At 43.1% G+C, this 12,071-nt stretch overlaps 1 protein-coding gene across 2 annotated transcripts in view; it reads right to left on the bottom strand.

The window, feature by feature from the left end:
- ERAP2 (endoplasmic reticulum aminopeptidase 2) overlaps positions 1–6,544 on the bottom strand; it is a 51,653-nt gene extending 45,109 nt beyond the window's left edge. Inside the window, exons 1-2 of one of the 2 annotated variants that reach the window (XM_005899293.3) lie at positions 6,407–6,544; positions 3,244–3,938 (exon numbers count right to left, since the gene is read on the bottom strand). In XM_005899293.3, the coding sequence (XP_005899355.2) occupies positions 3,244–3,800 (557 nt within the window). In that variant the 5' untranslated portion in view covers positions 3,801–3,938; positions 6,407–6,544. Of the gene's footprint in view, positions 1–3,243; positions 3,939–6,331 lie in introns of both variants that reach the window. The other variant, XM_070373172.1, reaches the window with a different exon arrangement.
- Between the last annotated feature and the right edge of the window lie 5,527 nt (positions 6,545–12,071).

The raw sequence follows: 12,071 nt of genomic DNA, 5'->3' as shown, positions 1-12,071 counted from the left end.
CTATAACAGGTAGGTAGGTATCCTGGCAAACCTCTATACCCCATCACTTTGAAGATGTTTGAAATGGTATAATTACAAATCTATTCTTTGGACCTGAAGACTTTAATTAGGAAGCCAACCTAGAGAGCATACTGCCACTGGAGGAGGAGGGCAGAATAGAAAATCTCAAGGGACAGAGAAAGGGTGAGAAGGACCAGGAGGGGACTAAAGAGGAGCTGCTAGGATAATTTTTGCCTCAGTTTAATTCCCTACTTCAGACCAGAAAAGTGAGGCTGGGATCTAACTGTCTTATCTGGGGCCTGGATGTTACTTGGATTTGGTAGCAGGTCCTACACATTTAAAGGAGTCCCAAGTACCTGCAATAATTTTTATTAATGTGAAATTTTGGTTTAGAAAGTCTAACACTGAAAAAGTCAAAAGTTTAAGATTTTCTTTGCTATTTACACAATTAATTTTAGTGCTGCATGTAAAGTAGGGACTTCCTGCTTCTCAAAGAATTATTGTCGACTGAATTATTTTTGCATTTTAACTTGTGTGTGTGCGCGCATGTGTGTGTAAATAAGAAAAAGAGAGACAGAGAGGTCATAAAATCCATTGACATTGTCCTGCAAATCATCTTACACGTTAAGACCTACTAGGTAACTGAGTTTGAAGAGAGCTGACATAATAATCGTAGGACGAGTTGGAAATAGCCTTCAGTTAATTATGAGAGACATGCTGGAAAGTAGTTACTTTTCAAACTGCTACTCTAAAAAACAACCCTCTCTGCCAACAAAGGTCTGTCTAGTCAAGGCTATGGTTTTTCCAGTAGTCATGTATGGATGTGAGAGTTGGACTGTGAAGAAAACTGAGTGCCAAAGAATTGATGCTTTTGAACCGTGGTGCTGGAACAAACTCTTGAGAGACCCTTGGACTGCAAGGAGATCCAACCAGGCCATACTAAAGAAGATCAGTCCTGAGTGTTCATTGAAAGGACTGATGTTGAAGCTGAAACTCCAATACTTTGGCCACCTCATGTGAAGAGCTGACTCACTGGAAAAGATCCTGATGCTGGGAAAGATTGAAGGCGGGAGGAAAAGGGGATGACAGAGGATGAGATGGTTGGATGGCACCACCGACTCAATGGACATGAGTGTGGGTAAACCTTGGTGATGGACAGGGAGGCCTGGCGTGCTGCAGTCCATGGGGTGGCAAAGAGTCAGACATGACTGAGCAACTGAACTGAACTGGTCTCCCTTGTCTCCCTAAATGATATCCTTAAAATGTATTTCCTTTAAGTGAAGGTTTTGTCAGTTGAGAAAGTGAAATAAATCATCACTAGTCCTGTGGCACCTCAGTGAGGAGTTGATAATTTTCCTATCCAATACTGTGCCAGATCTGAGAACAGGCCTCTGAGAACTGAGGATACAATGAGGGGAATGCATTCCCAGGGGGAGGGTAAGAATGGGCTGGGGACGGGCTGTCCTCAGTGGACTGCTGGGGGCTGTGGGGTGCATGCGTGAGTCCCAGAGGGCAGTAAGCATCTGGGGTGGGGAAGGGGAGAGGAGACACTGTGGCAGGAGACACTGAGCTGCTAAAATCACCTACCAATACCCATTCCCCTTCTTCAGTTTCAGCAGAATCCTGATTTTGTTCAGGAAGACAATGTCTCTGGTTAAAAGAATCATTTCTCCAAATTCTCTTGCAGCTTGGTGGGCACATGACTCGTTCTGATCTAGTTGAAATTACTGGATGAGAAAGCTTGGGAAAAGGTGTCAGACTCGACTGGAATGTTTCTTTTAGCATTTTTCTCTTTCCCATTTCCCTGTTTTCCTGCCTGGAATGTGAATTTGATGCCTAGAGGTGCAGGAATCATCTTGTATTAAGAGGAAAGTCATCTACCAAAGATGGCTAAGCAGAAAGTTAAAAGGAGTCTAGGTCTTGGATAATATTAGTGAACTCTGGAGCAAACCTGGGAGGCTCTGCTTCCAGATTTCTTGTTGCATGAGAAAGACACCCCCTTCCCCCTGTATGCCAAAGCCATCGTACTGGGGGTTCTCAAATTGTCAATTGAAAGCAACCGAAAAAAAGAGGAGAACACCAAAACCAGACTCCTTTTTACCCCTGAGATGGACCCCGGCCCTGGACAGCCAAGTCAGTCATCCCCCACCATGAAGCATCATTGATTCCTCTTGCCTTACATAACCAGTGTCAGCAAATTCTGTTTTACCCTTCTTTGGAACAAATGCCGAATTCAATCATTTCGTAAGAAGCACTATCAGCCAGTCCAAAGCAACATCCTTTCTGACCCGAACAAGAACAACTGCAAGAACCTCCTGAAAGATGAGTTTGCTTCTACCTTTTCCTCTCTATAATCTACCATCAACATACATGTTATCTTTATAAAGCATACCTCACATCAGAACTCTCCAATGACTTCCCATGGTCCCTGAGTCAAAGCCTAACACAAGAGGCTCTAAGTCTCTGCATGATCTGACCTCTCTCTCCTCTACATCTCTCCCTCACTCTCACTGGCCTTCATCTCTGAATTACTCCTGCCTTACAGACTTTGCACTTGCTGATGCCTTTCCTGGGAACACTGTGCGCTTAGGTGTCTTCAGGATTGTCTCCTTTAAAAAAAAAGTTCAGATCTCAGTTTAAGTATACTTCCTCCATAGCAAGAACTTCTCTGACCACTCAGCTAAATTATTCCAAATTCCTTGTCTATATCTCGCTACTATACACTCAGTGCCTGGAATGGTGCTGGCACATAGCATGTGTTCAGTATGAGCTGATGGAATAGACTATATTTCTCAGTTCTCCAAACTAACTTGTTCCTGCCTCCTGGATCTGAGTTATGCTGTTTTTGGGCAAAGTACATGATCTCACTTCCTCCCTCCTAACCCAAATCTTACGCACATTTCCTTTTGGTCTCAGATCAAGGCTCACCCTCTTTGAGAAGCCTTCCATACTTTAGCTCTCTCTGCACGGATCATTTCCCCTAGCAGATAAGCATGTCAATCTTGTCATAGTCAAATACTGGCCTTTCCTGTTGGTTATTTTTCCTCTAGCAATTTATGCCTCTGCGTTCTGTCTTTTCATCTTTATTGTGACTTACTTTAGGAATGGCAGAACTTCTCCTTCTGAGTTTTCCAGGTTTTTTTTGACTTTTCATAAATGGCTACTGAAGCTTGCTCCTGGTAGAGACATAACCCATGAGGAAAGTATTACAAAAGACTGTAAACAATTGGAGCTGCCTCTTACCTTGTTTCACCACCAAGAGTTCTGTACGTGCTTTTATAAAAGCCTTCAAAACCATCAGCTAGCTTGGCCTGGAAGTCAATAGCCACGGAGTATCTCAGGTGAGCCCTAAGTTTCTCTGGAACCAGCAGGGCAATTTGCTGATGAGCAGGATAACTCAAAACAGTTAGGTTTTCCCCTGGTTTCTTGTATCTCACATCCTCCTCTGACTGAAGAGAGGCATTTAAGATTTCAAGATCTTTGCTATGCAAGATGATGAACTGGGTAGCATCTCGAACCAAGACTTCGATCTTCTCGGATGCAACAAAGTCCAGGGAGGTGAGATTTGGGTGAATGAGAAGGTCATAGTGGAGGGGAATGACCACAGTGGGGAGCCTTAGCTCATGCCAAGGAAACATTTCCCCATTGGTGGCTACTGGAAAAGCCTTGGGGTCCTTATTGAACTGATCAATAGGTGAACTTGTGAACTGAGAACAAATACATATTTGGGGCATGATGACTGCTGAGCAGTAAAATACTATGTAAATATTAAATATTAATTTTCTGCATGAATTAGCCATGATAGAGGAATAGAATACTAAATCAATTTTCCGGAAGACAAATGTTCAGGCTAAATCTAATAGTCCTCCATAGCACCGTGTTGGCTCCAGTTAGGTCACTCAGGATCCGGACAATATGTTTCAATAAACAGATTTAATCTAGAAAGAAAAAAAATAAGCATGTATAGCATGAAAATAAAAACATTTCAATTCATAAATAAAACCTTAAAACAACAAAAGGATATATGTGAAAGGGGAAAATCTACTTTGTCATAATGAGGCCAAATCTCCACAAAATAAAGTGGAAAGTGAGCTATCATCTGGTTATTACAAATAAACATTTTTAGAACTCAAATGAAAGGACTCTGCCTTAAAATTGCATCTGTGGAATCCCCTCTGCATTCCTGTGCAACGAAGAGATGGTAGGTGTGTAAAATCATTGCATGCTGAGCGTTTTTAACATTTGCCCACATCATTTCACGAGTGTGTCTGGACATCTGAAAGTAAACTGCACAGCCGTCTCTATTTCGTCTTAATAAGTCATGAAGAATAGTCAATATTCTTGGGATACTAGATATTACTATCATTAATGGCATTGAATTTCCCCTCTTTTGATAAATAAGGTTGGCTGAATGGCCCTATTCTATAGAGACTTTCCTGGTGGCTCAGAGGTTAAAGCATCTGAATATGGGAGACCTGGGTTCAATCCCTGGGTCGGGAAGATCCCCTGGAGAAGGAAATGGCAACCCACTCCAGTCTTCTTGCTTGGAGAATCCCATGGACAAAGAAGCCTGGTCGGCTACAGTCCACGGGGTTGCAAAGAGTCGGACACGACTGAGCAAGTGAAGTTGCTGGTATACAGAATACTGTTAAAGCTAAACTTTTATTTCAGTTTATTTCCAATATATCAAAAACCATGGAAATAAGCTTGGATTTATAATATTCAAATTGATTATTAAGTTATTATTAAGTTATTAACTAATGTTAAGTTACTTTGGTCTTCATCACAGGCTACCTTTGAAAACACAAATCAAATTGAACTCACTGCCTCTGTAAATAAAACTAAGGCAATTTCTTCTCATTAGAAGGGTAACACTACAAAACATATAAAATAAGGACAAACAATATACGTTGTAGTTTAGGTATTCAGTTCTGACACCCACCACTAAATAATTTAGGTATTTAGTTCATTATACCCAGCATGTAATGAATGTTAAACATTAAATTATAGTGATTATTATAACTCACATTCTATGGCCTAAATTGTGGAACTTCTCCCCCATGTGTAGTATCTAGATATTAACATCTAGTATCCCAAGAATACTGAATATTCTTCGTGACTTATTAAGACAAAATAGAGACACCTGTGCAGCTTACTTTCAGATGTCCAGACACACTCATGAAATAATGTGGGCAAATGTTGAAAACATTTGCCTCTATTTACCTCCTCCCTGCTTCACCTTAAACCCATGAATGGCTCTCTTTCCATTTCCTTTTTTCAAATCAGTAACATATTCTCTTGATTTAATTGTCCAAAGAGTTACTGCAATTTGCAATATTAATCCAGATCAACAAATATTATTGAAGAAGCAAAGAAAACAACGGTTAAATATGGTTGAATAACAACACTTCTGCCCTCTTTTTTAGACAAGTATTAAATTATTGCTACCAAATCCCGATGTTCCAAGGGCCTCTGATACATAAAACCATAACTGGTCAATTAGCTTGAATTTCTGATGATTTGAAAAATGAAATAACTTGTTTGTTAGGTCCCAGGCCTGGGAATCAGAGCGCAAGGGTTCCAATTCTAGCGTCATTGTACTTATGCTGAATGATCTTAGGCAAATTTTCTGATTTTTTTTTAGCATCAGTTTCCTAACCTATAAAATAGTGTAATGATTTACACTAACAGTGGGAGAATTAAGTGAAATAGTTCACATGAAGAATTTGGTAGAGCACAGCAACTAGCATACAGAAAGCATGTAATTAATGTTAAACATTAAATTATTGTGATTATTATAACACATTCTCTGGCCTAAATTATGGAGCCTCTCCCCCACGTGTAGCAGACACACCAAAGGAAAAGTATATATATACACCTATATTTCTTTTTTGGTAAGAGAAGAGAGAAAGGCCTCAATATTTACTGATGTGGCCTTTAACTTTAGAACTGGTAAGAATTTTAAAGGCTGGCTAGTACGAGTTCTCAGTGAGATAAAGAAACTGAGAGTGAGTGTGTCTCCCAGAATCAAAAGGAAGTCTGAAGCAGAATCAGGACTGAAATGTAGCTCTCGGCCCGTTTGTCAGAGGAGTTTCCCTTATATGGTGCTTTGCTGCACTGAACAAAATACACGGAGATAGAAGATCCAAGAACTGCAGCAAACATTTGGGAAAAGCTAAGAGACTCTCCAGAAGAGAGTGAGTCAGTCAAATGGATTCTTAAATCTCATCCTAACTGCACATTCGTCCTAAAACAGCAGTGCCAGATACACCCACCTTCCCCAGATCCCCGGCTTAGATTACAAGAGCCCCTCAACACAGAAGTTTTATACCTTCAGTTCAGGTCATTATTCTCACTGAAAGATGAGGATTTTAAGACAGATTCAAGAGAAATGTTGCTGTGTTACCTCAATCCACGTCGTTGCAGATTTGAATGGAGGGGAACTTATTTCTGCTTTCACTTTCTGTTCCGGCAGGATTCAGAACTTTGCATAACTGCAATGAACAAGCAGCTTCAGAGTAAAAGCCAGACCACGGCAAGGCCAGATAGGACTCCAACACCCCAGCGGCTGCTGCTCCTGCTGTTTTATCTTCCCCACCCCCGTGTCCCCAGGTGCAAAACCTTCAGAACCTAGCTTTGTTTTATTTTGATGCTGGGTTATTTTAAGACACCATATTGTATTCCTCCCCGTGCTGTGTCCCTATGTCTTGCCACTCTCACTCTTCACTGAACCCAGGGTAGATAAGGCATGACCGGCGAAGTTGGAAGAAGACTCAGGAGCTGTGGGGACTGCACACATGTTTATTTTCTCCAGGCAGCAGAAGTAGCAGCAGCAACAGCGAGTTTTCAAAGAACGTTGGTATACTAACACAGACAAAAGTGGCCCGTGGCCAAAGGGGCACGCAGGCCCATTGCTACCAAGGTCAGCAATACTGCTGTTTACAGAACATAAGGTATGAGGCTGTGAGAGTGTGGGGCAGGAGAGCCGGACTGACTCTGTGTTCTCAGTTAATTTCTCTATACCATATTACCATGAAATCTGACCTTTGTCCACCCACTTGGAAAAGATAACAAATCTGACTTTGGTCCAGCCACTTGGAAAGGGTAGCTCCCAGCCAGGTTTAATGGCCTTTAACAGAGGGGCTAGACCCCCTTCCCTCCGTCTGTAAACTGCCTGCCTCCTGGGCATAAAGGGGCTGTGTCCTACCTTCACGTCTCCCCATCTTTCATGAGTCTTCTCTTCCTCTCCACCCTGTGTATGGGCCTTCCACAGAGAAAAAGCCTCTGTTCTCTGCTCTTGTCTCACTTTACTCTTTTCCTCAGAGAATATGTTCATTAAGGAGTTTTCTCATTTACCCTCAACCATCCCACTTTTCTCTCTCCCAGTCTCTCCTTCCAGGTTCTGCTGCTGCAATTCCAACAGCCCGGTGGACGGCCTTGGCACGGATGTTCTGCTAACAACTCACACGTTGTCCTCTTTCCCCAGACTGCAGCCTTTTGCTTTAGCTTCATCTACTTCACGTCTTCCGCCGCTGTCGATGATTTGGACCATATCGCTGTTTTGATTCTGCTCCACTCTGGTTTGCTACCAACTTCTGTTGATTCTTCCTTCTTAATCTTTTTGTATCCAACATAAAAAATTGTTCTCCACAATCATGAAAGCAGACCATGCCCTCATCACTCCTCACAATGGCCCTCAAAAAAGATTTCCTGCTTTTCGAGACATGTCCTTGGAGTCCACTCATATGGTGCCGGGCAGCAGATTATTTCAGACACTGCTTGATCATGCCATGTGGAGAAGGAAATGGCAACCCACTCCAGTCTTCTTGCCTGGAGAATTCCATGGACAGAGGAGCCGGGTGGGCTGCCTTCTATGGGGTCGCAAAGAGTCAGACACGACTGAGCGACTCTCATGCACTCACACTCACACACTCACTTGATCACGCCACGCCCCTGTGCCTAACCTTTCCATGGGTTCTTCCCCTGTTTACACACAGGGGCAGTTCCCGTGTAGAGACGGTGCTTGGCCCTCTGGCAGCCTAAAGGCCACGGGACCTCTTACAAGGCTTGTCTGGGGTTTTGTTTAGATCCTAGTACGTTAGAGGGCCACACACACACACACGTTTTCTCACGTGAAATGTAACAGGCTTGGCTCCTATTGTCCTTAGGCCTCCTTCACACACTGGTTTTCATGCCTTCTCCGTGGTGCATCTCTGTATGTAACCTGTGCTTTGGTTTGACATTCAAATCCTGCCACGGTTAAATCCTACTTAGCTCTCAAGACTTCGTTTTATCATTCCAACCCTAATAAAGCAGAAGGAGCAAAACCAAGGAGGTGGCCTATACTTGGGGCCAGAGGCACAGGCCTGAACGGAATCCCTCAGAGTGGAATCTCCTGTGGTTAAAGGGGTACCACGGGGCAGGGTGGAGGATGGAAACAGGTGACTGGGGTAAGTATTAGTCACTGAGTCGTGTCTGACTCTGTGACCCCACGGACTGTAGCCCACCAGGCTCCTTCGTCTGTGGGATTCTCCAGGCAAGATTACTGGAGTGGGTCGCCATTCCCTGCTCCAGGGGATCTTCCCGACCCAGGGATTGAACCTGGGTCTCCCTCATTGCAGGCAGATTCTTTACCATCTGAGCCACAGGGAAGACTGGGGTGAACTGGCCCTTGGTGCCAGTTCTCGGAAGTCTCATTTTGCAGTGGGGGAGGGGGGATGAGGAAGTGTAGCAAGCTGGGAGTGGTTCTGTGACTTTGTCACCAGGCCCAGCCCAGTCGTGTGTGTCTGTGTGCGCTCAGAACTCTCCCCTACCTGTGAGAATGGGAGTGATGACAGAGAATGGAGAGAAGAGGCTGTCAGATTGAGCTACTGAGTTCCAGAAGAGGAAGATGAGTAGGGTCCAGGTGACTTCATAGTGTATTATTTAAAACTATTTCTCACCAAAAAGGGTTTCTAATCCTTTAATTTCCTGATAAGAGAATAAGCTTTGGGTGTTTGCCACAAAGAATTCACACACCACTTCCTTCTGGTCTTCTGATCTGTCTGTTGCTCAGAGACTCTCCTTTTTGGCTCTAAAAAGAGTAGCAGTCTTCAATCCACCCCTGCCACTATCCAGCGTCTATCCATTAGCTTGCTCTCTTATTCCTGAGTAACTATGTATTGATTTATTTGTTTTATTTGTCTCCCCACTAGAACATGGGCTTCCCAGGTGGCTCAGCGGTAAAGAATCCATCTGCAATGCCAGAGATGCGGCAGACCTGGGTTCAGTCCCTGGGTCAGTAAGATCCCCTGGAGGAGGAAATGCAACCCACTCCAGAATTCTTCCCTGGTAAATCCCATGGACAGAGGAATCTGGCGAGCTACAGACCATAGGGTCGCAAAGAGTCAGACACGACGGAGCACAGCTTGGCAGCAGCATGCCTCTAGAACAAGCGCTCCTTGCTGGCGGGGAGTTTGTCTGCTCTGCTTGCCTCTTAACACCCGGAGCCTAGAGCAGAGCCTGGTGTATGAGACCTTCAGGAAACACATATAAATATCTGCTGGACAGGTGAGCGCATTTGCAATACTTTTTGTTTTCTCTTTCTAGATTGCCCTATGCATGCCCCTTGTTTCAAGCAAACCAGGGAACTTTCCATTTCTGCGCGAACCCAGTGTTCTCTCACCTTTACTGAGGCTGCCACTATGAGCAGTTCGTCTTTCTCAATGTCCCCTGTGTAAACTTCTCATTGCCAGGCAAATGCCTCCTCCAGGAAGTCAACTTGAAAGTGACACGTGCTTCCATTCCAGTCCCTAACTGTAGGCATTTGTTAAGTCAGTTCCATTGGCACTTACTTCACGCTCTGACGCTTGTTCTTCACGTCCTTCCTTAAACTATCAACTCCTGAAGAAGCCTGGGGGCAAGCACTATGCCCGCACCCCTCTCCAGCACCTCTCAGAGCATCGCGCACTGCAGAGGCCCTCAACAAACGGGCGAGAGTGAGTGAGTCGAAATTTCCAAAAAGGTGAAACACTTATTTTTCAAAATGCTCAAAGTTTTTTTTTTTTAATTAATTTTAATGGAAATCTTTCTTATGAAAATCACAGCTATTTCTATACCCTTAGGGTATCCCCAATAGATTTAGAATCATAGTGACCCAAATTTTTAATTACAAACTGGACCTAGAATCAAGAGAATTGGACTTAAAGCCATCTTCTGAAAATAAATCATTTCTTTTCCAAATTAGAGGCATGAATACTTTCCTAATTATTACATAGGATTATTGTCTATTTGGAGAAGGAAATGGCAACCCACTCCAGTGTTCTTGCCTGGGGAATCCTGAGGACAGAGGAGCCTGGTGGGCTGCTGTCTATGGGGTCACACGGAGTCGGACACGACTGAAGCGACTTAGCATGCATGCATGCATTGTCTATTGGAATCAATTTGAGGTAATGTGGAAGACAGTTTATAAATGTTTTATAAAATAAACTTTAAACTTGTTGACATGTATCAGCTACCTTAATAACAATAACCAGTGATTCTGTTGGGTTGTAGTAAAGTGCTGCCCTTGAGGCAAATGAAAGGTAACAAATACTCCTATGTTGCTGAATTGTTAAGGATATTATGCAATGTTTATTCCAGGTTCCACATTATAATCAAATTTTTATTTGCCTTTTGTTGTTACCTTCAGACATCCTCAGCTTTCTCCCTAGACCTGTGTCCAGACTGTCCCTTCTACAGGGCTGCAAGGTGAAAAATCAGCAAATGAAGCTAGCTGGACACTATTTCAGACACCCAGATGCCTTAAAGATTATTTTCTAGTGCTGCCTGTGTTGCAGGTGGGGAGAGTTCAGGATAAATGAAATGATAAATGGCCTCCTGACAAATGCGATGTCCCTGAATCTCCTCCTTGCTTTCTGCCATTGAATTTCCTCCCCTGAACACAGCTCTGCATTTGTCCAGGGTAGATGGTATCACGCTGAACACCCGCCAACCTACGGGCTTAAAACCACTTCCTCTTCTCTGCCTCTCACTTCTTTTCAAAAGGATCTCTAAAACTCTGTTGAAAGCACTTCATGGAATTATTGCTATGTCTCTGTACAACTTCAAATAAAATGACGTCAGAATCTATAACATGGTTTTAAAAGCTTTAATAAAGAAAAAAAGGTTTCTGATACCACAAAGACCGAGGGTCTATGCAAAATACAAGGTGGTACATTTTATCGTGAAAGCATTTTATAGTTTTTTAAAAATTCAGCGTCAGCAGAAAATTAAATGAGCATAATGGTAGAATTTTAAGTCAGTAACTGATAGACGGTTTTTCAAAAATGTAGAGCTTTAGTTAAGTCTTACACACATTTACACAACAACAAAAGGCTGCAACAATAAAAACAATCTTGCTTTGCTGAAGAAGAACACAAATTAAGCAAACCTGACTTTGAATCATGAATGATACACAGGTGGGTGAGAGCCTGGATGCGAAGCCTGCAGGTCCTGGGGGCTGACTGTGGCCTTTGTGATACTATTTCATAGCAGGGACTTGAGCACTGCGGGGTCTTGGTGCTTGTGGGGCTCCTGGAACCAAAGCCCCAGGTGTGCCGATGGGTGACTGTACCCACATTTTAAATTTTTATTGAATAAACAAGTGAAAATTTCTGGTCCTTCTGGCATTTTCCAGAAGTGAAAGATTATCTAAATAACTGACCATACATTTTCAAACAAGAAACAATGTTGCAAAATAAGCCAGTGATTCTGTGCTTGTTACATACTTTATTTTGAAAGGAAAATTTTATGCTTCCAACTGATAAAACCAATTGATGTCAATGAATATTGCTTGGCTTCCCATTACTAAAAAGACTTAAAAGTTTATAAGAACTTCTACTCTGGCCTTTAACGAGTAGGGACATGGATTTACCCTCTCACTTTAAACACCACCTCACCCCCACCCCCAAAATGGATAAAAGACAGTTTTCAGGTAAGTGCAGGCAGCGATCCCCAAAAGATGCACAGAAAGGCGTTCAGGGCCGCAACTGTCCCAGCTCAGCGCCTTGAGGCAGGTTCCTCGCGCTGTGCAGAGAGGGAAGCCCGCGGCA

Source organism: Bos mutus, chromosome 7 (genome assembly GCF_027580195.1).
Source record: "Bos mutus isolate GX-2022 chromosome 7, NWIPB_WYAK_1.1, whole genome shotgun sequence".
Classification (NCBI taxonomy): Eukaryota; Metazoa; Chordata; class Mammalia; order Artiodactyla; family Bovidae; genus Bos; species Bos mutus.
Note: the sequence above shows the minus strand (reverse complement) of the source record. Positions and strands in the feature narration are given on the sequence as shown.